The sequence below is a fragment of the Procambarus clarkii genome, chromosome 74 (assembly GCF_040958095.1).
Source record: "Procambarus clarkii isolate CNS0578487 chromosome 74, FALCON_Pclarkii_2.0, whole genome shotgun sequence".
NCBI classification, from domain to species: domain Eukaryota; kingdom Metazoa; phylum Arthropoda; class Malacostraca; order Decapoda; family Cambaridae; genus Procambarus; species Procambarus clarkii.
In genome coordinates this window covers 20078641-20103186 of record NC_091223.1, presented here as the reverse complement: position 1 = coordinate 20103186, position 24546 = coordinate 20078641, and the positions used below count along the sequence as shown (strand labels likewise).

General features: G+C 46.2%; 1 protein-coding gene across 4 annotated transcripts in view; it reads right to left on the bottom strand.

Moving 5' to 3' along the window:
• The window catches only part of LOC123767427 (mitogen-activated protein kinase kinase kinase 7), a 685923-nt gene extending 661614 nt beyond the window's left edge, over positions 1-24309 (bottom strand). For 2 of the 4 annotated variants that reach the window (XM_069313063.1, XM_069313064.1), the window contains exons 1-4: positions 24139-24309; positions 16524-16613; positions 13440-13578; positions 1799-1916 (exon numbers count right to left, since the gene is read on the bottom strand). In XM_069313063.1, coding sequence (XP_069169164.1) covers positions 1799-1916; positions 13440-13578; positions 16524-16613; positions 24139-24213 — 422 coding nt within the window. In that variant the 5' untranslated portion in view covers positions 24214-24309. The remainder of the gene's footprint in view (positions 1-1798; positions 1917-13439; positions 13579-16523; positions 16614-24138) is intronic. The other 2 variants (XM_069313065.1, XM_069313066.1) reach the window with 1 other exon arrangement.
• Between the last annotated feature and the right edge of the window lie 237 nt (positions 24310-24546).

Below are 24546 nucleotides of genomic sequence, written 5' to 3'. Positions count from 1 at the left end.
ATTGAGGGTGTCCATAGAATGCCATATAAACAAGTGTGCATACCTTAACATGCCCCAAATCACAACTAACTAGAATGACCCCAGCTGTAGGACCCAACAGAGGAGTCAACAACTTGTGCACTACCCAGGGCAAAGCTCTCCAGCCCAGTGGCCTGGCATCTCAGTGGCAAACTCCTGAACACACTAAAGCAGTAACTATCAGTGTATATACAACACTAGACCAATGCCTAGGGACGGGTTACCCTAGATGCATGCAACTCATAGTGAATAACAGACCAAGTCCATGCAAGAAATGCAACAGAGAAACAATCAAATGGCCCCCACCAGTCAAAGTCCAAAGGATAGCCAGCACTTAGCTGAGAAAGAAGTAGGATAAGCTATGATGAGACGATTTGGTAAAATCTACACAGCAACTCGTCAGGACTACCTGGCTCTAGTTGGTAGTCAGGAGCTATGAAACTCTACCTGCTGGGAGCCATTTGCACTAAGGGATTTGAGCTAGATTCAAGTGAACTATTTGTTTTGAATGAATTGTTTGTAAAGTCATTTGGCTCTTTCAGTGTTTCCTTTTTTGTAAACCCTGCAATTGTCTGTATTGCTTTACAAGTGTAGGTGATTGTAATAATCTCCAGCTCTCTGTGCCTCTATGAGGGGACCAGGTTCCGGCACTGATCCCTGGTAGGCCGAACAGGACTCCTATGACTGATGTGATACATAGTGCGATACATAGTTTCTTTAGGAAACCACCAAGGTGCTTCCCAGAAGAAACAGACAATAATATCTAAAATCAATGTGTGATATTAACTGCATTATCTCATCAATCAACATTTGTAATTTAAGAGTCAAAATCCTCCATGGACTGAACAGTCATGGTCATAACACTCTCCCTGTGATTTATACGGCACAGCATCGTGCATGGATGTCTAGAGGCATTTTTCATGAATGGTTTTTGAGTCATTTCACACCCGAAGATGAGCCACCAAACATAACTTCTACCTCCTCCCTCAATTAACACAACCATACTCACCTAAATATCATTCAAAGATCATATGTGGAGAAACATGAGGATTCTTAGAGAGTACTCACATTAGGTAACAGATATTTTATTATCAATACAAAATTCTGTGGAGTTTTGTTTATAGTATCTAGTGAAGATGTAATGCATTGCTATGTATTTTTTTATATATATTTTGTTGTGGTTGGGAGTATTTGACAAAATGTCTAATAATGACAATGTATACAATCTTAACAAGCTGAATTTATTGGCCTGGAGGAAGTCAGGTGTGCCTTTCTGGTAGGTAATTTCTTGGTGAGGGGTGATGAAGAATCTTCAACTCTCTGCACCACTGTGATGGGGGGGGGGGAGGGAAGGGGTCCAGAGGCCAGAATCACGAAGCAGTTACGCAAGTATTTACAAACGTGTACATCTTTCCTCAATCTTTGATGGCTTTGGTTACATTTATTAAACAGTTTACAACCATGAAAACTTCCCAATCAACTGATGTTATTGTTATAAATAGTCTCCTGGTGCTTCGGAGCTCATTAACTGCTTATTAATTGTAAACAAAGCCGCCAAAGGTTAAGAAAAGATGTACAGGTTCGTAAGTGCTAACGTAACTGCTTCATGAATCTGGGCCCAAGTTTTAGCCTCTTGTCCCTGGTAGGCTATTAATGACTCACCAGGGCCTAGGAAACCACTGTGGACCCCACCTGAAAACTGTCATTACTCTAACAAAGAACTCCGTGTAGTGAGATTTTGATTTAATGATGCACTATGATCATGTAGTTCACCACGTACCTGTGTAACAAAGGTCTTGGCTGTATGGCATGGAGGTAGGACACAGCCTTGGCACACTGAAGTAACCAGGAAATTCCATGTGCCAGGTTATACTCGGTGTTGGGAGAGTTGTGCAACACTGAGAACAAAGCAAAATGTTACAGAATCCATTATTTCTACTGATGACTACAGTTCCTGCCATGTGCAATCTACTGTATTTCTATCAAGCTTAATCCACTTCAAACTAAATAATATGGGCTCTTATGGAAGTATTGCACCACGACACCTACACTTATAACACACTACATGTATAAGCTTCCTCAATGATAAACAAAGTAGACCAAAATCTCAATAATAAAATCTGCAACTTTTACGGTGCTCTCTTAAAATTTTGTACACCCATCGGAAGGAAATTGCACATCAAAACAACTACGCTCTGAACAACTTTCAACATTCAGTAACTTGAAATCTTGCAGAAATTCCTAATTATGGGTATAATGGAATATTATTGTCAGGGAGAATCATTTGCAAAAAACAGCTACAATGGTATTCCAAGGTCTTTATAAAAAAAATCCAGCGTTGAATGTAATGAAATGCCATTTTCTGGGTGAGACCCAGAGGCTCCCCCGAGCTATACCGGGTTGATGTGTATATATTAGACTGTGGCAACAATCAATTGAAGGAGTTCTAAGCCTACCAGGGACCAGACAGAGTCAGAAGCTGGCCCCTCTCAAGAGAGGAATGAGGAAAAATGGCCTAAAGACACCCCCGTGTAATTGGAAGCAGTCTTTGTCTGCCATCTACCAAGTCAAGCAACCCAGAAAGGTAGGAATCTCAAAACAAACTACTGCTGGTCAAAAAATTGCAAACCAAAAGTCGAACTAACAAACAGAACTCCCCAATTAAAAAAAAAAACCAGCGTTGAATGTAATGAAACGCCATTTTCTGGGTGAGCCCCGGAGGCTCCCTGGAGCTTATCGGGCTAATGTGTGTTATGTTAGACCGGGACATTAGCTAAGGAGTTCAGACCTACCAGGGACCAGCGCCAGAACCTGGCCCCTTCAGAGAGGTTTCAGGGAGCAATGGCCCTGGAAAACCCCATATGGTTGGGGGTTTTCCTTATCTGCCATCGACCGGGGTTAGGCACCCAGAAAGGTAGGCGTAACAAAACAAACCCCACATGGTAAGAAACTACAACAAAAACCGAACAGAGAGGTAGAAAACTCCCTACAATCCCAAGGAAACAAGCAAACAAGCAAACATCACACTTTACTGCCGCGCCGATCGTCCGCGCAGCCCTCCCCACCCCGGGAGGGGGAGGGGGGAGCCCCGGACCTACCGCGCCGGCTGCCAAGCTCCAGTTCGGAAGCTAAGCGTCAACCAACGCGAAAAAACCGCCGACCGGTGGGAGGGAGGGTTTCCAGGGAGCCTCCGGGGCTCACCCAGAAAATGGCGTTTCATTACATTCAACGCTGGTTTTCTGTGGGGAGCCCCTACGGCTCCCTGGAGCTTCATACCCAAAGAGAAGGAAAAGAAAGGGCTAACCCGGGAGGCGGCCGCCACAAACTCTGCAACGCAAAGCCAAGACAACCGGTCGCAAACCTGCGACCCAAGGCAACAAGAACGCCCAAGAACAGACGCACACAAGGATGGGCGGCCAAAAACCTGTGCGACCCACAATTCCCTGCGCCCGAAATGAGCCCGAGACGTCACCAACACAGCAGCAATTGCTGCAAACGTCTGAACAGCACGGGCGCAAAGACAGACCGCAGTAAGAAGGAAAACACTGCGGACGACCCGGGAGACCCGAGCCCTGAAAACAGGGAACAAAGGAACCGGATCAACCACAGCGCATCCCCAGGCACGGCACGCCGGCAACAGCAAAAAGCACAACTGGACAACACAGGACGCACCCCCCGGCCAAACCAAACCAGTACCAATACCCCAAGAACCCCTCCGGAAAGCAGCCGTCTCGACCGTCGCCAGGACAGAGAAAGGCTGCACACCAATAAAGCTACCACCAGTACCAAAGAGGAGGAAACTGAAACCGAAGGGGCTACCACAAACTGAGGGGAAGAGAAGAAGGCACCCTGAAGAAGGACCAGGATGGCTCAGGCGACTCATGAGCAGGCCGGAGGGGAAACAAAACGCGAGAAGACGTAATAAACGTCATAGTCTCCAAGACGAAGCTCGCAGGTGGGACACCGTCAACAAAGCCACCTGAACACCATAAAAATGGCGATACCTGCGTCAAAACACCAGACGCGAAGAGCCAAAGAGAAGGCCGAACCAGTCACGGACAGGACCGATTCGGCCTGCTGAAAGAGGCGAAGCCTCAGGAAAAACGCCCCGGGTACGGACACCTATCAAGCAGCGTCTGAAAAGAAGGCCGGGCCGGCCACAGTGGAACCATAAGGACTGTTCTCGTGGGAATGGGCTGCAACTGAGCCAGAACCCGAAGCAACAGCTGGACCGGGAGAAGAGGTACAGGTATCCCCCACCTCGACCAGGCCTGCCGAAAGCCTCCACCGTGAAGTCCTCGCAGGTGGGAAGGGCGCCACAAAACGGGCGACGCCTAGACCACGCCGACCCGAAGACGTCCATGGCCATGAGTCCAGAAGCCCAACAGAGCCAACAAAACGCATCGGCGACGACTGGCCAACCCACGAAGAGGAATGAACCGAGACAGCTGTCCACCAGGACGCAGGACACACCCCGGACACGAACCACACGGTTAACCAAACCCCCTGTGGTTCCGGCAAGAACCACCGGAGAACAGTCCAAACAGAGCTGAATGGTAGAGTACTTAGTGACCCAAACCCTCCGAAGCGCAAACCAGACAGCCATGAACACCTGAACCGGGCTGTGAGCCCGACGGACAGACAGACTCCATCAACCTCGGCCGACCTGGTGAGCACTGGTCACAAAGCCCCAGCCGAGAGACGACCCGTCCGTGAACACATCGAGCGAAGGCTCGGGGAGCCGCCAAGGCACGGAACCCCGAAAACCCCAAAGAGGAAGCTGGTGACGCAGCACCAACACCAGATCCCCAGAGGAACCCAAGGAATGCAAGAGGCGGAAGTGGAGTCTCCGTAGGAACCAACCGACGCCGGAGCCAAACCCACTCCGCGGGCAGACAAGCACGCCGAAGTGCAAACTCCCACACAACCGCCCAAGCAACCGCTGAGCAACCCGGGACCCCCTCCTGAACAGCCAAAGGCGGGACCACAGCCACAGTAACACTTCTGGAGGGAAGACAATGAGGGGCCCAAGAGCCTGAAACAAGGCCCAGGTCCGAACCCGGGACGGAAACAGAAGGTAAAACCTCCAGATCACCAGGAAACCAAACCCAGCGATCTGGAAAGAACCATCCCCTGGCGAGCAGACAAGCGGACTGACTGGGAGCCCACTCCAGCCAGTCGTCGAGGTAGGCCAGACACCGAATCTCAGACGCAGACAGGGCACTAAGATCCGGTAAAGATGCAAAGAGTACACAAAGTGCCCTTCACAAAATAGGGAATGCAATAAAAACAGCAAACCTGAAGCCCCACCACCAAAGCATTGTATGACAATCATATGAAGACATATTATGACACATGACAATCATTATATGACAATATGACAATTATAATCAAAGCATTATATGACAAAGAGTGCTGGGAAGACGGGACACCGAGAGTAGCTCTCATCCTGTAACTACACTTAGGTAAGTACACATAGGTAATTACCAACCGTGCTAGCCCCAGAAAAACTGGAGAGGAACGTGCCAAGAAGTGACCTGGAGGTCCAGGTCCACCATCCATGCACCCGGCCCGAACAGAATCCGAACAGGAGACAACAGTCCTCCGAGCAGGGCAGAGGATCCAGGGCGCAGACGGAAGTAGTCCAGAAGAACTGCAGACTGGAAAAGCTCATGACTGCAAAGAGCAGACGGGAAGCCCAGAAGGATGGGGCGGATCGACCACGCCCCACGAAGAGGAAATGACGAAGCGCAGGGAAGAAGCCCACCCCGCCAGCACTGAACCCCCCCCAAGGGGGAGAAGCCGTCCTCCGACGCCAGCAGAGGCCGGAAGACAACCCAAAGCGCCCACCAACAGCGGGACCAAGCGAGAGGCAACAGAGCAAGCTGCTCCCCCAGCGCCCAGCCAACAGAGAAGGGAACAGAACCCCTTCAGAAAGAAAAAGTACACTACCGAAGTCATGAGGAGAGACTACGGGAATGAAACCACACTTCGCTGGAAGAGGAAGTGAGGGGAGACCTGATCACCACATACAAGATACCCAAGGGAATCGACAGGGTTGAGAAGGACAGGAAACGTAACACAAGGGGCACACGCACTAGGGGACACAGGTGGAAACTGAGTACCCAAAAGAGCCACAGATAGAATTAGTTTTTTTTTTTTTTTTTTTTTTTTTTTGAGTGTCAGAATGGGAACGGGAAAGCACTAAGAAGTAATGTGGCGACTCCTCACACAAGTAACGAGGCTGACCCCCATACAATGTCACATGTAGACATGACAGAGCCCAAGAGGCACAGGAACCAATACACCTGTTGACGGACGGTTGAGAGGCAGGACCAAGGAGCCAGAGCTCAACCCCCACAAGCACAACTAGGTGAGGACATATATTGTAAAAGCACAAGCCGCCGACTAGTGGCAAAGAGCACTACGCCGGCCAGGCAAAGAAGGCACAAAACTGCATCAAAAGGCCCACCTCGACAGCAAAACCACAAAGACCCAGCACAACCACAACATGTGCCAAGACCCAAAAAGCTCAGTCTGCAAGCCAGGAAGACCCCGGAACCCCAAAAGGCAGAACCGGGTCACACGAGGAAACAAAGTCCCCTGAACCCACAAAAGGGGGCCCAAGAGGAAGAAACCTCCAGAACGAAACCAAGGAACCCAAAGGAACCCAGAATCGAACTAGGGGGAGCCCAAACCACCACATTTGCCGGCGGAGAACACCACTAAAAGGCAAAGCACAGACCCCAGCAGAACGCCCTGGGAAAACGGTCCCAACAGACCGAAAACCGAGGGGCAAGGTGTGGGAGCAAGCATACCAGCCAGGGGCACTGAGCCTAAACCCAGAGGCTCAGACCCAAAATCAACACCCAAACGTTCCCAGAAGAACAGGCAACGGCAAGAAAACACCAGAAAACAAAGAAACGACAACAGGAGAACAAAAACCCTGCAAATTTTGTGAAAACTCACCAGAGACGCTCGCTCGCACACCCAGACGCATGTAAACAAACCGCAACGCCGCCCTGGTGGCCACGCCGGGAAACCGGCAGACGAAAATGGCCGCCAGCAGGGGCTGTGACTGACGCTTAATACACAAAAACACGCCAGCAAATGTGGGAAGCTAGCAGACTGGAAGGGCGAAAAACGACGCCCAACAGCAGAAAAACCCCTGAAGGGGCAAAACCGCCCCAGAACTGCTAGTAGGCATCCCCCACAGCCCCGGGAACCAACAACAGAGGCCCCGGGGCAGAGCCGGCCTCCAAGCCCTCCGCCCTTAAAGAAAAGCAAGAGCCCATGGGAAAGGCAACAAGAAAGGGCCGCTGGTAAGACCCAGAAGCCTTGGCAGGAGGCACAGGCTCAAACCTCCGTCCCCAACCCGAACGGGGCATCCCCCGAAAACCGCCCGAGTCTCTGCCGCAACTGAACCCCGCCCCGACCCCGAAACCCGCAGACGGTCCGGAGCCGGGAACATGGAGAGAAAGGGGCGAGCAGCACCTAACCAAACGGGGCGGCCACGGGGCATTCGAGTGGGAAACCAACCTAGCATGTTGCAGCAACCTAACCTAGCTTGCAACACGGATGCCGCCTGTACTCTGAACAGTAATAACATCAGGAGAGTACTGGAGAACAAGCAGAGAATCACTCGCAAGACTCCGGGTCAAGGTGTCAGTGACCCAACAGGCAGCATGACGGAGGTAAAAATGGCGACTGTCTCCCGGAGACAAGGGAACAGCAACCAACGATCCCGTTCAAGACGGGTTGGAACCCGGAAGACACATTCAATGGTCCCCCGAGCCCAGACAGGGGTTTCCAGGGCCCGTAGGGTAACAACTACGGGAAGCCCGGGCAAGGTGTTGCTAACCGGTTAAGAAACCCAAACATAACAAGAGGGTAGATTATAGCACTGAAAACCCCCGAGACGTTTACAAGCACGGGGGCCTAGCAGAGGGCCGCCAAACACTACCAGTGGAACTATAACCACCTTAGGCAGACCCCCACCAGGCAAGAAATGAAAAACAAAAGAAAAACCCCGCAAAAGTACACCGTCTCCAGAGGCAACAGAAACCGGCCGCCGCTTAGGTGGCAGGCTGCGCAACACCTTGACGCCCTAACCAGCACAATACCAATCCCTACCCAGGGCCAAACAAGGGCCCCAAGCCCCAGCTGGCCCCAAGGGCGAGGCAAATGCCGAGCAGCAAGAACCTCTACGGGAATGGTTCCCGAACGCCCCAGGGAAGATAACCCTGGAACGCAAGGGCAGTACTCACAGGGCGCTTAGGGAAGTCAGCCACTAAGCACATGCAGCCCCGGCACTGATGAAGTACTCCTGGCCACCGCACACCACAACACACGGCAGTGAACGCCACACAAGGCAAACACCGCCTAGGAAACTGAGGCCAGAGAAGCGTCAATCCCGGTTGACATTAGCGAACGAACTGGAGCTTGGCAGCCGGCGCGGTAGGTCCGGGGCTCCCCCCTCCCCCTCCCGGGGTGGGGAGGGCTGCGCGGACGATCGGCGCGGCAGTAAAGTGTGATGTTTGCTTGTTTGCTTGTTTCCTTGGGATTGTAGGGAGTTTTCTACCTCTCTGTTCGGTTTTTGTTGTAGTTTCTTACCATGTGGGGTTTGTTTTGTTACGCCTACCTTTCTGGGTGCCTAACCCCGGTCGATGGCAGATAAGGAAAACCCCCAACCATATGGGGTTTTCCAGGGCCATTGCTCCCTGAAACCTCTCTGAAGGGGCCAGGTTCTGGCGCTGGTCCCTGGTAGGTCTGAACTCCTTAGCTAATGTCCCGGTCTAACATAACACACATTAGCCCGATAAGCTCCAGGGAGCCGTAGGGGCTCCCCACAGAAAAAACATGATGTCACCACAACCGCCACATATCCGTCTGCACACCCCCTTCCCTGGGAGGGGGGACAGGGGGGGGGGGTCCCAGACCCCTGCCGGCAACTCTCCTCAGTTCAGAGGCAGAGTATCAAAAATGCGAAAAAAATGCCGACCGGAGGGAGGAAGGGATGCCGGGGAGCCTCCAGGTCTCACCCAAAAAATGGGGTTCATTACATTCAACGCTGGTTTTCTGTGGAGAGCCCCTATGGCTCCCCAGAGCTACCTAACCAAAGAGAAGAAGAAAAGGGACTCACCCGGGAAGCGGTCGTCACTCGCTCCTTAACTCAAAGTCGAGACAACAGGCCGCAACCTGCGACCCAAAGCTATACACGCCCGAGAAGGACTAGGAACATTAACAAGGTAATGTGCAGTCCGGACCCTGTTCGACCTTCAGTAGCCCCATGCCCAAAAGATAGACCAGGACATTACTAAAGCAGCATCCGAATAACGAACTTACGAATGGCGTGGGCACAGGGAAAGACTGCAAACTGGCTAGACTGAATAATCCTGCGGACAACCTGGGAGACCCGCGCCCTGGAATAGTGAAGGGGGAAACTGGGTCAACCCAAAGAGCGTCCTCTGCCACAGAGGCTGTAATGCGCAAATAACGGCGAAGAGCCACAAACAGACACAAAACAAGATGCACCCCCGGCCGAACCAACCAAGCAACAACACCCCAAGGACCCCTCTGGAAAGCAGCAGACTCATTTTTCGCCAGAAAAGAAGGAGACGGTTGCAAATGAAGAAAAGACCACCAGGACTGAAAGAGCAGAAACCCCTGCACCGGAGGAGAGCATGAAACTCTCCAACCAGACCCCCAGAGGCAAACGCCAACAAGAAAAGACAGCCAGGAAATTTCATACTGCCGTCGAGACGAAACTTGCAGGTGGGACACCAACTATGCCACCTGATCACCATACAAGTGGTAATAAACCCGCGTCAAAAAGACCAGATACGAGAAGCAGAGAAGATTGAACCAGCCACGTACTGGAATGGTCCAACCTGCTGAAAGAGGCAGAGCCACAGGAAGACCCTCTGGTTTGGACATCGAGCAAGAGGCGCCTGAAACCAGGGTTGGGCCGGCCACCAAAGAGCCAACAGGACCACGCATCCCTTGGAAGTCTATCTAAGCTAACCAGGACCCAGAGCAACAACTGAACCGGTGGGAAGAGGTACAGGTAACCCCAACTCGACCAGTCCAGCCGAAAGGCATCGACCCCGATGGCCACGCAGTCTGGGAAGGGCGCCACATACACTGGAGGATGCCTTGACCAAGTCGATGCAAAGAGGTCCACCTCTAGGTGCCTGTATGTCCGGCAGAGCCAACTGAACGAGTCTGTGATGACCATCAATCCCATAGATAGGGGAATGAACCAAGACAGGCCATCCGCCAGTACATCTGACACCCCTTGAACGTGAACCGCCAGGAGAGCCAAACCCCGAGAACTCAGCAGACGAGTCACCTGAAGTGACCAGCCCCAAAGAGCCAAGGACAACATCGAACCCCCACGTTTCAGACAATGAACCACCAGGGTTCGAACCACAGCGACTCGAACCCTCCGGAGTGACATCCACACCACCGTAAACTCCCAGACTGTGCTGTGAGCCCGACGGAAAGACGAACCCCACTGCCCCTGGCCGGCCTGGTGAGCACTGGTCACAAAACCCCAGCCAAGAGTCGACGCGTCTGTGTACACATCGAGCGAGGGCTCAGGTAGGCGCCAAGGCACTGTATCCCGAAAAAGCCGAAGAGGAAGCTGGCAACGCAGCAACCGACGCAAAGCCCCCCCGAGGCCAAACACAACGAATGCGGGAGAGGCGGAAGGGCCATCTCCGAAGGAACCAGAACAGCCGACAAAGCCACACCTGACCCGGCGGGTAGATCATCATGGCAAAGTTCAGGCTCCTGCACCAACTCTCGAGCAACCGCCACGTGACCCCGGAACCCCTCAGAAACAGGCAAAGGCGGGACCGCAGGCAAAACAGAGCCGCTGGAGGCCGAGACAAGGAAGCGGTGCGAGTGTCCCAAAGCAAACCCAGCCAAGACCGAACCTGAGAGGAAACCAGATGGGACTTCCTCCAGTTCACCAAGAACCTGAACCCGGCAAGCTAGGAAAGAACCAAATCCCTGGCGAGCAGACACGCAGACCGACTGGGAGCCCAAACCAGACAGTCTTCAAGGTAGGCCAGAACCCGAACACCTAACAGACGCAGGCGGGCCACCACCATCCGAGTAAGGCGTGTAAAAACGCAAGGCGCCAGATTCAACCCAAAGGGAAGACAACAAAAGCAGTAACCTTGACGCCCCACAACAAAACCGAACCAGTTCCTGAACCCCGGATGAACCGGGACATGCCAATACGCGTCCTTGAGGTCCAGGAACACCATCCAAGCATCCGGCTCCAAGAGAAGACAGACCTGGGACAGAGTAGTCATCCTGAAGGATGACACTAAAGGCAAGAAATCCACGGGTTCAGATGGGACAAGTCCAGAATGAACCGGAGGTCCGCGCAGTTCCATTTTGGGACCGGAAATAGGCGGGAAACCCACCTGAGGGACGCCGTCGTTTCGACCACGCCCAAGCGAACCCCACTCCGAGATGACCCGACGGAGCGCAGGGGAAGAGGCCTGCCCCGCCAGCCCCGAACCCCCCGAGGGAGGAGGAGTCACCCAATGCCACCACAGGCCACATGAAACAACTCGAAAAGCCCACGAATCATGAGACCAGGCGCAAGCAAACCGGGCGAGATGCGCCCCCATCGCCCTGTCAATGGGATGAACCACGAAAGGACCAACGCGCCTTGCGAGAACCCAAGCGACGAACAGGGCGATCCCCGCGCCGACCAGCAACAGCCAGGACCGAAGGCTGCACCAGCCATAATCTGGCACCAAAGGCCTACTCCGACGAAAAGAACCCCGAGCCCTGGCACGACCTTTACGGTAAGGCCCCCGCAAGCCCCCGAGAGCAACAAGAACTCAGACATAGGCCGACAACTAACCAAGGCCGCCTGCAGGTACTGCACCACAGCAGACTCAGCAAACAGCAATGGACAAAAGGGCGAAGACAAACGAAGAGCCAGGGCTCGAGCAGATTCCAATCAAGAAGCCAGCACCGCCTGACGACATGCGAGGCGAGAAGCATAGAACCGCGAAACCGCATCACGCAGGATGGGCACGAAGAACTTCAACAAAGCAGACGACGCCTGCACCACAGGGAAGGAACCTGCACATGAAGCTGCATGACACCAACATCCCGCGGAAGGGCAGGAGCGAACACCCAAGCATTAAGATGCTCGAAGTCGCCCCCCCCCCCAAGAAAACCTGGAACGCCGTAGAAGTCTCTTACCACTCAAGCACGCGGGACCAACAGAACATGTGCCAAGCCTCCAATGAAAAGAGAGGATAGTCTACCAACCAGGACGACTCCGGAACTACATAACGAACCCAGTACGAACCAGACGATCCATACACAAAGGAACTCGGATCCATCACAAAAGCATAATCCGGGTCACGCAGGAGGTAAGCCGCCAAGGCTTCCCACACCTCCGAAGACGAAGCATGGAAAGCCGGAAACTTCCGGAAAGATGGAACCGAAGAACCCGCGGGATCACAGAACCAAAGCCAGGGAGGGATGGACACCAAGTCCAATTTGTACGTGGAGGGAGCGAAAGAGAACCCCTCTCCTTGTAACACCAAGCCCTACTCAGAGGGTAGAAAAATCCAGGCGGGGTCTAACGGGGCCCAAAGCCCCCAAGCCAACCCCTCACCAATCCCGGAAACCTCACCCTGAGGACCCGGGGCCGAGCCATCCACCTGACCCACCACCCAGAAAAGGCGGGAGCAGTCGAAAAAGCAGGAACAAAAGGGGTCCACTGGCCAGACCCAGAAGCTCCAGCAGAAAGACCGGACTCCCCCACCTGGGGCAAGGTGGAAAGCCCAAGACCCCTGATAAACCCCATGGGCGAAGACTACCTCAAGTGATGAAGTCCTCTAGTGGGGAGTGATTCCTGAATTCCCAAGGGAAGATAACCCTGAAAGGCAAGGGCAGTACTTATGGAGCAGCACCCAGCAGGCAGCATGGTGGAAGCAGAAAGAATGACCATCATCAGGTAGCAAAGACAATTAGCACCACTTCAAACTCACATTTGGCGAGGGTGAACTCAATGGGCTGATCTACAACAAACCATACTAAAGACCCACAGGGAATTACCAGGGCCTGAAGGCAACTAAGCAATCAGAAACCCCAAGCATTGTAGGGCCATTCACCAGAAAAGCAGCCACCAAATGCAGCCAAAACAACCAGGCCACGAATAGGGCACTTGGGTATTCATATTCATTTTACGTATTCAACAGGGAATTCATTGGGCACTTGAATGAGAATTACTAATTTTAATGAGAAATTTAAACCATTTTGATTGAATGACAAATAATGATATGGATACACTTTACTTATGAAGCTATCTTCATCCAGATTACAAACTTAGCCAAAATAGTAGGTACAAAAAGAGAAGCGGTGAAGGCGCACACACTCACAGTGGTATAGAGATCCCCCATCTGCATACTCAATGACGAGACATTTGTGAGCATCAGAGAAGCAGGCACCATACAGGTAGATGATATTCTCGTGTTGAACCCGAGCCAACTGTTGCACTTCGTTGTAAAAGGCATTTACCTAATGACAATACAGTATGTAAGTGAAATAATTTGAAAAAATTACATATCAATTAACATGGTACTACATGATCTTTTTTATTTTTTAATTTTATATAGGAAGAAGAGTTGCTAAAAACCCAGATTTGCATGTAATGAAACTCACCTTTCTGGAAGTGCTCGGATGACTCCCGAAACCTATCTTGCTGAGATTGCTCCATTAAAATGGGTCACATCAGTCAATGTACTGTTTGGCCTGAAAGAAACATGAGCCAGAACCTGTGCCCCTCTCAGAGCCACAGGGATCATGTGACAATCCACCACTCTACCAAGAAAAGCAGCCAGGGCCAGCAAAGCTTTCCAGACAACTGGAAGGTTCGCATAAAATGAAGCCTCGAAACTGCCAAACAACTACACAAACAATTCAAATGAAACAACAGATTCACTCAAACCTAACTTGAACCTGTTAGTACTGATAGCTGCCATAAGGCAGCTCAGCCCTGGTCCACAGCCAGCTCCAGTGATCAGTTCTGGAGTTGATGAAAACCCCACCCATGAACTGACGAACCTGAAAGGACGTGACTGAAGGAGCTACTAGGGCTCTACCAGAAAGAGGCATTTCATTACATTCAATACATGGATTCTAGGGGAGCACCATGGTAACTCCCTTAAGCTAACCATAGAGAACAAAAACATGGGACTTCCCAAGAAGGAGGAGGAGAAGCAGCAGCTGTACTAAGACAAAGGAAAGAATCCAGGCTGGGAGACAGCCCAAAGCAACACACACACACACGACATACTGGAACCAAGAATGTAAACCAAATACTGGACTGCCAGAACCCTATTAGACCACCAAATCCCTGAACCCAAATATCAACCCCAGGACATGTTGGAAAACACCGCTGCCAAGAAGGCATACTTTCATACATCATGGACCTGAGGATAGACCGCAGGCTGGCTAGATTTTATTACTTTGAGGACCACCTGGGAAATGTAAGCCATGGAACAAGAGGGGCCAAGAAAACAAGATCAACCAACAATGTATCAACCAAAGCAGAACCGGTGGGCCACTGGTTCCGGCAGAGGGTATAATCAGTAGCGGTAAAAAGTTCCATCAGACAACAAATGATGCACCCCCAGCCAGACCAACCACACATCAATCACCAAAGGACCCTTCGAGAAGCTAGCAGACTCATTCTTTACCAGAATAGCAGGAGACTGCTGTACACAAACAAAATGCCCACCAGGTCCAAAGAAACAAAATCCACCCCTATGGTGAAGTGCATAAAGATCCCCCACACAGCAGCTAGAAGCAAGAGCCAACAAAACATTACCTAAAGAAAGATTTACAATCTGAAGGGGAGACCATAAGTGAGGGGACGAGAGAAACATTAAAACCTAGTCAAGAGACCAGGATGGTTCAGGAGGAGCATGAGCAGGTAGGTGAAAAATGGCACACACACAACTTGTGGAATGGTGCTGAAAAAGAGTTGATGCTGAATGCATGCAACAGTGGTTCCACCAATGCTGTGCGGTAAGAAGCAACAGTATTAGGAATCAGATGCCAAATGGTAAGAAACTACAGAATTTGAAAATAGATGTCGAATGAGAGAGAACTCAACAAAATGGACAGGACCACTCTGACCAAAACCGAAGAAAGATGACAGGTGAAATGAGGCCAGGCAACTTCACACTGTTACCAGGAAAAAAAAAAAGATTCAAATGGATCGCCAACAAACTAGCTACCTGCTCACCATACAGATGGTGACAGACCCATGTTAAAAACACCAGCCACATAAAGCATGGGAAAAGTTCAAACCAGTGAAGCATGTCACCGAGTCGATCTGCTGAGAAGCTCAGCCACAGAAAAACACCCGGGTCTGAACATCAGGCTAGAAGCATGGGAAAATCAAGGCTGAGCCGGCCACCAGGGAGCCAGAAGAATCACCCTCCCTTAGTGCGACTCCAGACTAGGCAGAACCCAGAGCAATAACTGAACTAGGGAGAGGTAAAAGCACCTCCACCTTGACTAGTCCAGCTGAAAGACATCCACCACGAGATCCCCCACAATTGGAGAATGTGCATAGCATTGCACTACCTTGCAGTATTGCACACAATAGCGCTACCTTGCAGCAGATTGATGAAGAAATGGACCTTGAAGTCAGAATTCATCACTCGCTAAAAGTTGCACAACAATTGGGAGCAGCAGTAAAAAAAGCTAACCAAACCCTAGGAATAATCAAGCATACCTTTGACTTTAAGGAAAAGAAGGTAGTCATTCAACTGTATAAATCTCGAGTGAGTCCCCACCTGGATTATTGCATCCAGGCATGGAAACCTCATCTTCAGAAAAACATAGCTTCATTGGAGAAAGTTCAACACCGGGCAAGAAAAATAATTCCAGAACCAAGTCAACTCTCATACCAGAACAGGTTGAGAGCCATAGGGCTAAAACACTGCAAACCAGACATTATATGGCTGATCTAATCGAAACGTTCAAAATACTAAACAATTTGGAGGATGTTGTTTCAGACAACTTCTTCAAAAGATCAGATGTAACACAAACAAGGAGCAATGGTTTTAAGTTCAACAAGCCACAATGTAGGACTGAGAACAGGAGAGGCTTTTTCACCCACAGGGTTATAAACTCATGGAACTGCCTACCCTCAAAAGCCACAAAGGCTAAAACTCTGCAGAACTTTAGAATCCAGCTTGAAAGAATAATCAGGACAAATGGTGGGACTTTTGACAAGCCGCTGGCTTCTTGTCCTCGTCGAGGCCACTAGTGTGTTAGTGGCTCTCAGGTAAATACACTTACAGCAAATAGCCTACTTTATTTACATCTCGTGCACTTCTGGCGCATCAATACTGCATCCTTTTATGTTCAATAATTTACACTATTTACCAAATATGAATCTACTCAAGGCTTTCAGAAGTAACAATTAATTATATAAGACAGCTACATACCTCAGATTCAGTTTCCACTTTCTTTACTGCTACTGTCAGGCCTCTCCACAGTGCCTTGTACACAACACCAAATGACCCTTTTCCTATACTCTGGAAATAAATGTCAATTGATCAGCTAATAGAAAACAAATTACTTTCCTTAACTTACTTAACAATAAAGTTCTTACAAAACAAAACAGTTAAGTGATAACTAAGAATAACAATGAATTTGCATAGATTGAATTTTTGCACCCTATGGAGAAAAATAGATTAGTAAAAAGAGAGCAATGCCTACAGCAAATCCAGAATATTACATATCACTGTAAAAATAAACAGATGGATTTGGGGGATAGTTTAGTTCTTGAAAGGGTGATAAATTACATTATTGGTACTGTAATGTGAAAATTTATATATGTTTCAAAACAAATATAGTGGGATATTGCTCAAATGGAACATGGTAGACCAGAACCCTTGGTGGGGAGGTGGGAAGATTGGCTAATGGACAAATTCTTGGCAAACCAAAACATGGTGTCCATTTCACCAGCCTGGCCCTATTTCATTTGGGCCAGGCTGTGCTGGTAGACCAGCCTGGCCCAACTGGACAAAAAATCAGCATTGAATGTAATGAAATGCCAGTTTCTGGGTGAGCCTGGAGGATTCCTGAAGTTATCCAAACTGATATAGTGCTATATTAGTTGGTGTCATGAGTTACAGAGTTCTTATGCCTACTGGGATCCACGAGCCAGAAACTGGCTCCCTCAGAGAAGTGCAGGGAACAATGAGCACTTTGCATTTAGCATATGCCATACTTGTCATTGACAGGGAGGGAAAGAGAGGCGAATCAAAACAGACCACTGTCCGGTTGAAAATAGTGAGCTACGTCCTCAAAATAGAAAAGAACTCCCCCAAAAAAGAAAACAAACAAGCAACACTTCATTCAACTAGCCCCCCTGCTCAATAGCACTACCTCCCCCTCCCACTCCATGGGTGGTGGAGAAGCCAGCACTGGTGAGCCGGCAACCCACCAATTAAGTTCTTGAATGATGAAAGCCGCTGAAGGAGAAAGGGAGGGAGGGAGGGTGTCAGGGAGCTTCCTGGTCTCACCCAGAAATTGCCGCTTCATTGCATTTAATGTTGGTTTTTGTGGTGAGCCCCTTCAGCTTCCCATAAGAAAATGGAACAATTTACCCATTAACCTAAAAGACATGGGGCTCACTTTATTATTTCATGTGAACGTTATACATACAGTACAGTATGTGAATGTGTTTGGGGAGGTATAGGTAGACACTGCCTTGCATGGGCCAAGTTACAAGGTCTCCTAACTAAAATAAAAAATAAAATGTTTATTTAGGTAAGGTACATACATACAAGAAATTTTTACAAAGATTGGTTGACTTATAGGTAGAGCTAGTACATACAATGCCTAAAGCCACTATTACGCAAAGCGTTTCGGGCAACTAGGTGCCTTCTTTTGATAATTACTTATTTGCATGGGGCAATATGCCTTAAGCATTTATTCTTATGTTTACTAACAATTTAGAGATGTGTTTTTCAGTGCAAATAGGCTATTGCACAAAACACTGAATTTTTTTAATCTTCACAGGTCTTCACAGCAACTCCCACTCCACTGAGCCGCTTGGGCAAGCGACACATGGTGACTAATCACTCAGCGCCTGTGAATTGTAAAACTTCCCTGCTCCATCATGGCCACAGTCATAAAATATTTTTTGTAGTTTCCTGTGGTCAGGGAACAATATTGTTTTATATCAAAAATATCATTTTAACAATATTGGAAAGACAAAAATTGAGGGGTAATAATTTTTAAATAATTCACATGACATTGAAGGGGGTATAAGCTCGAAAAATATTCAAATTATGTAAAAATTACTTAAAAACGTTAAACAAATCTCCAACTTATTGGCTTCAGCTTCGTGAAACCTTCATCAAAATATTTTCAGAAATTGATTTTAGACGAATACTGTATTTAAAAAAAAATTGAAGGTTTTGTAGATAGAACAGCTCCTATTAACCGAGACAGATGGATAATGCAATAATAAAGAGATGCAAGCACCTGTCCAATGCAAAAAGAAGAATAGTAGTAGTAAGAAGTGTCCACAAAGTGGATATACAGCTGGTACCTTTATAGCATTGGTGAGTAATATATAATAACACAAATAATAATGAGTAATTATGTTATTATGCTCTATTTTGTTATATAACATATAAATACATTGTAAAATGTTGTTATCAGTTACTTTCAACAAAGTCCAAAAAATATTTTTTTAGGGGAATTTTTTTTTGTTTTTAGTTTTTTTTCCTCCTTTATTTATTATTTGAATTTGTTTTAACCTTTACATCCTGGAGAATGCATACTCGTCCCCTAACTATGTGAAGCCAGAATTAAATTGGTCAACAAATAAATCAGTTACAACTCTCAGAACTTGGGACTTTTAATTTTTTTGGCTGATTTTTTCACAGATTTCAAACTCTATTTTCCTTGTTTCTTTAGGTTGTTTTGATGATTAGGGACCAGAATAGGTTTTTTTACTTATATAAAGTATACCCTAAATATATTCCTTAAATCATTATAATTATTATAATTATCCCTATATTTTTTTTTTTTTCTTGATTTCATTTCTACACACACATATACAGTGGCACCTCGACATACGATTGCCCCTACTTACGATAATTTCGAGTTACGATATAAATTTCATTGAAAAATGCGACTCAACATCCGATATTTGTTGGTACACGTTCGGGTCGGCTGAGCGCGTGGTTCCCGGACACGCGGTCCGACCTGCCTCAGTTTACTACAGCTACCCACTTAGTGACGATCGCGTCTATAAGAAATTCCGCTTTTGTGGTGATTTTTTGCATTTTGAACATTAAAGTAATTATTATATAATACGCCATGAGTACCAGGAAAGTCAGTGGTAAGGCTCAACATATGAGATCCCATGTAAGAATGACCATAGAGCAGAAACAAGAGATCATTCGTAAATATGAAGATGGTGTGCGGGTAGGTGAACTGGCTAGGCAGTACAACAAATCTCAGTCAACGATATCCACCATACTAGCTAAGAAAAAGGACATTCTGGGTGCTAAAGTGATGCAACATTACAGACAAATGTTAAAACGAATGGAAAAACAAATGTCTCTTGACAAATTTGTAGTGAGACAAACAAGCACTGAACCACAACCAGGTCCTAGTGGTATTCAGGCAAAACTTAGGAGAGAGAGAGTACCCCAGAGAAAACATCACTGCCTGATGTGATAATGGAAGGGGACTCTCCTTCCAAACAGTAACAACTCTCCTCCTCCCCCATCACCATCTTCCATACGCCATCAAGAGCCCTCCATAAAGGTAAGAGAAACTTTGGTACTGTATTGTAGTTAGAAAAAAACATTGTATTCAGTATAAAATGTATTTTTATGTTAATATTTTGGAGGGTGGGGAACGGATTAATTCAAATCCCTTAATTTCTTATGGGAAAATTTCGCTTCGACTTCCGATCCGTCTCTGGGAACGGATTAGCATCGGAAGTCGAGGCCCCATTGTACCTACAACTTTCACATACTTGAGTACGAATGCCAAACAATGTTTATTACAACATACAAGTAAATTCATGAATTAGAACTGCCTTATTCATTGTCGATAACTTCAACTTCAATCATATTTATAACTAGAATTTCAACTTACTTCAGTATCCAAAAATCTAGTTTCTGACCAATTTTCACCACTTTTACATATTGTGTGCACAGCTGTCTGTTATACAATCCCTACAGAATTGATTTTTCATAAACTCTAAACGTTTGGAGTTATAAATTTTTGTTGTCTAAATTTGCGCATATTTCAAATGCCATATTGACAATTTTTTTTTTACAGTAAACTATACTGAAAACCTATACTGTATTCTAAATATATGAAAATGAAGATCATATGCTAATCTAAGAGCATAATAACACCAAACAGTGGGTGATATTTTTATATTTTTGCAGCTGATTTCAAAATCTGAAGTTTTCAATATTCAATTTTATAATTATTTTTTATTTTCTTGTTTTTCAAGTTACACTGATATCATTTAGACAAAGTTGGAGCATTTGCCTAGTAGATTATTCACAAAACATTTGAAAGAGTTTCAGAAAATTTAAAAAACTGAGCTCAATGTCACACATCATATGAAGATGGCACAGTTTAAGGGTTAAATGGGTACATGAGTTAAAGTATATATGATAGGCCTAGAAGTATTATTGGAAATAAAGTAGCTTGTGGTTTCAATGATCATTCCTGCCTACTGATGGACCATAACCCTTAAAATACAGTATACCCGACCTTTTTTTGAACATAAATCAGCTAATTCTTCCATATATTCATTAGCGAGTCCATCCCCAGGCCCCTCCACCCACAAGAGGCCTGTGTAGTTTGGCCACCAGCCACTGAGATGCCGTGGCACGACCTCTGCACCTGCTCCGACAGACAACCCAGTTTTATTTTTGTGTTTACCCGCACAAACAAAGCCCTTCCCCTCTTTCACCGTTTTATATCTCTGGATATATATTGCATCCTGCCACTAAGGCATTAGGAAATGCAGGAAAACTGTTGTTCAGAGCTGGGAAAACATGGTGTGATAAATTTTGAACATAGAAGTTCAGCTTAGAAAAGCTGAATCTAGAATTCCAAGGAGTGGTGTCTGTGCCAAATTCAAAGTTAGTAAAACCACTCTTCATGACATATTGAAGGGTAAAGAGAAGATTTTTGCAAGTTATGCTACAAGTGAGTGATGTAGCTATGTGCAACAGAAAAGTTATTAATGCTCATGTTAAAAGTGTTGATGAGGATGTCTGAGAGTGGTACAGACAAACACGTGATGAATCAAAGAAGCCACTACCTGGATGACCGATTAAAGAAAAGGCCAAGCATTTTCACCGACAAACAAAGCTTTGTAATAATTGTGTGTATAGTGATGGATGGCCAAGGTTTGTCATAGTATTAGATGTGTGTGAAAGCAATCTGCTGATGCAAAATGTGCATCAGAAAAAAAAGTGTTCAAATTTGAGATCATGCAGGACGATTCGTTTCTCCTGAGCAACTTTAGTGCTAATGAAACAAGTTCATACATGTTAACCTAGCCTAGCCTAGCCTAACCTAACTCTTAATTACCACCACCAAAGAGCCAAAGCTCAACCCCCACAAGCATAACTAGGTGAGTACCATCATACTCACCTAGACATCATTCCAAGATCATATGTGGAGAAAAATCTGGACACTTGGTTTGTGCCATTATTAAGTACTGTACTGTAATATTTATTGCTACTGTATTACCAATAGTCTGTGATGTTTTGTTTAAAGTACCTAGTGAAGAAATAATATATTATGTATTTTTGTATATATACAGGTAATTATATTTTGTCCCTGGGGTTGGGATTCAACCAAATATCCGAACTCGACTACATACCCAATCATGACTGGAACTGAGGTGTCTGGATGGGAGAATGGCAAGTGTAAAACATTACCGATACATTATTAACAGATACAGTATGCCATAATTAAGATACAGTAAACATAATTCTGTCACGCATTTTCTACATGCTAAGAATTTCATTGTGCATGGAATTTTTCAAGGCCTCTTCTCTGGCTTCCAGAATCCCTCCTGGTAGAAAAAAGCAATGAGGGTTCAACCAATTTTTTTTATATTTGCATAAATTTAAGTATTGCAGCCAAACCTGTTAGATATATGCCATACTGTAGCTACATAAGCTAATTTGTTTGTGACTTTTAAGGCCATTTTGTGTCAGTAATCTTTGGAGATATAATTTGATAAATGAGGCTATGCAGACTGTGCGAGGCCTCACCACATGAGTAAGGACTATGAACAAAGGAATGCATTAGACAATAATCATACAAGGGATTACAAAGGATTACACCAGTTCAAGTTATACTAAATAATAAAGAAATATTGATATACTGTAATGTAATACATTTACTGTTTAAGTAACAGCTATATTTCCAAAGGCAATGCCAAAATTAAATTTTTTAAACTAAGAATTGAACAAAGATATTAATTTTGGTCCTCAAAACTAATCATTATTAAAAATTTGAATTAAAAATATTCAGTTATTGTGTAATTCTGTGTCAAGCCACCTGTTGCTTGAGTCAAGTTATATCTTGAGGTCCTTGTTAAACCCCCAATCAAAAGTAGGTTAACCTGACACTAGATTATAGACCTATTATAATTAAAGCTCAAGATCCATCTCTGACCTCATGAATGTTATATTGTACTGTATATTGATTTCAATCATACAAAATATTAACACTGAAATCTACACAATATACAAGACTCTTCTTTAAATATATCTAATTACAGCATAACTAATATTTATGTGAACATTTTCTCGAGAGAGCGTTAAGTTAGTATGACTCTAGTATACTTGGAAGGGATATAAGGAAAGACTGAGAGCTGGAATACAAGGACAGAGTGAAAAAGCTGTGCCTAACACCATGATGACTATTGGAGGAACAAATCCTAACCCTGTACAAAAATAGTCAGTCACTGTACCAACATGTCTAGATAGACTAACTTAACACATACACAGAAACAGACAGAAAGACAAAAGCATACATGTAACTATTTCAGTCCTATCCTATTGAGGATACGCTGGAATAGCTTAAGTTTTGCGTCGATTTACTGTATATCCATTAATAATGAATATATCGTATCTGAAAAGAAATACTTATTATTTTTTTAAATGTTAAACATGTTAGGTTATTGTCAGTCATATTTTTTTAAAACTGGCGAGCCTAGATGTGTATATAAAGCGACCTAAAACTAAGAACACAGACAGTTACAAGACAATAAGACCTGCTCTTATCGTTATTGTTCGCTAAAACAGGCCAACTATTGTCGTTTTTGAAGCACATAACTGATGAATTTTTTTACGATAATCTCAGTGCTCCAACAGCGGTCTACATCCTCAACACAAAATCTAGGGTCCCAAAGTTCACTTCCCCAGGCATGACAGAAATTGTTGCACTTTTTTGTTTAAATTCATGAGTCCTGTGTTCACATAGCAATAATTAAGTGCCCGGGAGTTAGGGACCTGTTGTGGGTTGCATCCTCGGGAGGGTCAGTAGTTAGCCTAGGGGAATCTTAATAAACCTAAGTACAGTCTTCCTGTCCCTGATGACAGGCATTATACTGTCAGTTTCTAATTGTTACTGTGTAGGAATGTTGAGGAACAGTTATTAAGAATGAATAGGAGTCCAAGGACAGTTTAAGGACAGCAAACCAGGAAACATCATGCGAGGAAGCGTTACAGCAAAGTAAAATACAATAAAGCTTTACAATTACAAAAGGACAGCTTAAGATAAAGAAAAACCATAACAATTAAAATGTTCAATGGGGAGTTTTAAGACTTGGGCATTAGTCGTCTGCCTGACACCCCACTGTCACTCCCCGTACACCACTCAAATATATCCACATATACTCAGAATACGTCGCCATAGCAACTCCTCATTCACTGTCCTTGAGAGCTTCTCCCTAATCCCTGGACAACCACTGCAAACAAAAATATACAGGTATATATACACCTATTAATTCTCCAGGCAGTGAATGACACGAGCCGGGGCCTTTACCTCTAAAATGTGAACTTCATCCGATTCTATTTCTTGGCAGTTATCGATCGGGTTATCCATGGCAGAGATGTGCATCGTCTCAAGTCATCTCTTATTGCAAATTGGCGACAAATCTTTTGACATAAACAATCGGTTTCCGCAAACCTTTACTGACAATAAACTTCGAAACCATATGACCGCCAGCTGATTATTAGAGGATGTGATCCGCCTTATGCCCGACTCAAACCTATAAAATCAGCTAAAAGGAATCCAGTTCTCCGCTCGGTTTCCCGTTACATATACATCAGCTTTGGAGAAAAAATAAAAAAAAAAATGCAAATCACCTCCCGCATCACCAGCTCCTGGACCCATGATGGCTCATTGAGACACCCATAAGAAATCATCAAACCATCATTGTCCCTTGGGTCG